The sequence below is a fragment of the Geospiza fortis genome, unplaced genomic scaffold (genome assembly GCF_000277835.1).
Source record: "Geospiza fortis unplaced genomic scaffold, GeoFor_1.0 scaffold186, whole genome shotgun sequence".
Lineage (NCBI taxonomy): Eukaryota > Metazoa > Chordata > Aves > Passeriformes > Thraupidae > Geospiza > Geospiza fortis.
Window position 1 is genome coordinate 6,611,284 of NW_005054331.1, and position 1,363 is coordinate 6,612,646.

Consider the following 1,363-nt stretch of genomic DNA (forward strand, 5'->3'; position numbering starts at 1 on the left):
GAGGCGCCCCGCCTTTTCAGGCGCTGCCTCTTTTCCCCTTGCAGGCTGTGGCGGTAAAAGTGGCGCCGAGACAGCGGCTACGGCAAGGGCGGCTGGCCCCGACCTACCCCCACCTTTGCCTTTTCTCGCCTGTCCGTTCCCTTGGCCTTTAGAAAGAGGGTCTGTGTTGAGCGGGTGGTGCTCGGTGTGTAAAAGGAGGAAATAAAGGATGTAACTTACAGAAGGTATTTTCCTACAGTAGCGAGAGTCCACGCACTACAGTCGTTGCCCTCCTTTCATTCCCAGTGTAGAGATGAGGTTCTTGCCCCCTACTTGAATGCGAAACGTTCCCCCCCGGACCGCGAAAGGAGTGAGACAAGCAGCTGTAAGCTTTAAGGAAGCCGAGAAAAAAAAAACCCTTCTAAATTCCTACTAGTCCCAAAACTGCAACAACTGTTTGCAAACAGCGATTAGAAGCTCTTTTACTGAGATTTGTGGGTGGCTCTGAAAAGAGCCTTTGTGTTGTAAAAGCGCTACAGCGCTGCAAAAACGCGAGTTTAGCCGCCGAAGCCGTAGAGAGTGCGACCCTGGCGCTTGAGGGCGTAGACCACGTCCATGGCCGTGACCGTCTTCCTCTTGGCGTGCTCCGTGTAGGTGACGGCGTCGCGGATGACGTTCTCCAGGAAGACCTTGAGCACGCCGCGCGTCTCCTCGTAGATGAGCCCCGAGATGCGCTTGACGCCGCCGCGCCGAGCCAGGCGGCGGATGGCCGGCTTGGTGATGCCCTGGATGTTGTCGCGCAGCACCTTGCGGTGGCGCTTGGCGCCGCCCTTGCCGAGCCCCTTGCCGCCCTTACCCCTGCCAGACATGGTTGCACGCTCACTACTGGCACTACCAACTCAGCCGGAAAGCAGCGCCGCCCGCGCCGCGGTTTTTATGGGGTTTGGTCCGACCTGGTTGAGGACTGCAGAAGAAGGGGGTTGGGGTTCCCGCCATTTTTTCCCCCGCCCCGCGTGGCTCCGCTCGTGCTTCCCGCGAGACGCGGCCGCGGCGCTTGGGAGGCCGCGTCCCTCGGCCGCGCGCGGCGGCTCCGCCTCTCCTGAGCGGACCTGGCCTCGTCCCGCGCTTCCAGCAGCCAGGGAGTCACGGAATATGCTGAGAAGGGAATGGACCCACAAGGATCATCTAGCCCAATTCTTAAGTGGCTGGCTCATACAGAGAATGGGCGTACACTATTGCCTTTTTAGCACAGGATTCTAATCAGCTGAGTCAATATCGGGCCACACTTCATTGTCTCTGCCCGCCCTCAGCCCCCGCGTCCCTCTGCTGCTCTCCCGTCCCGCCCCGCTGCCCCCTGCGCTGCTGGCAGTCCCACGGCACCTCC

At 60.3% G+C, this 1,363-nt stretch overlaps 1 protein-coding gene across 1 annotated transcript; it reads right to left on the minus strand.

The window, feature by feature from the left end:
* Positions 1 to 447: 447 nt before the first annotated feature.
* LOC102043467 (histone H4) lies at positions 448 to 878 on the minus strand. Its single transcript, XM_031057524.1, has one exon. It carries the CDS (start codon positions 846 to 848, stop codon positions 537 to 539), a length of 312 nt encoding a protein of 103 aa, XP_030913384.1. The 5' UTR covers positions 849 to 878; the 3' UTR covers positions 448 to 536.
* Between the last annotated feature and the right edge of the window lie 485 nt (positions 879 to 1,363).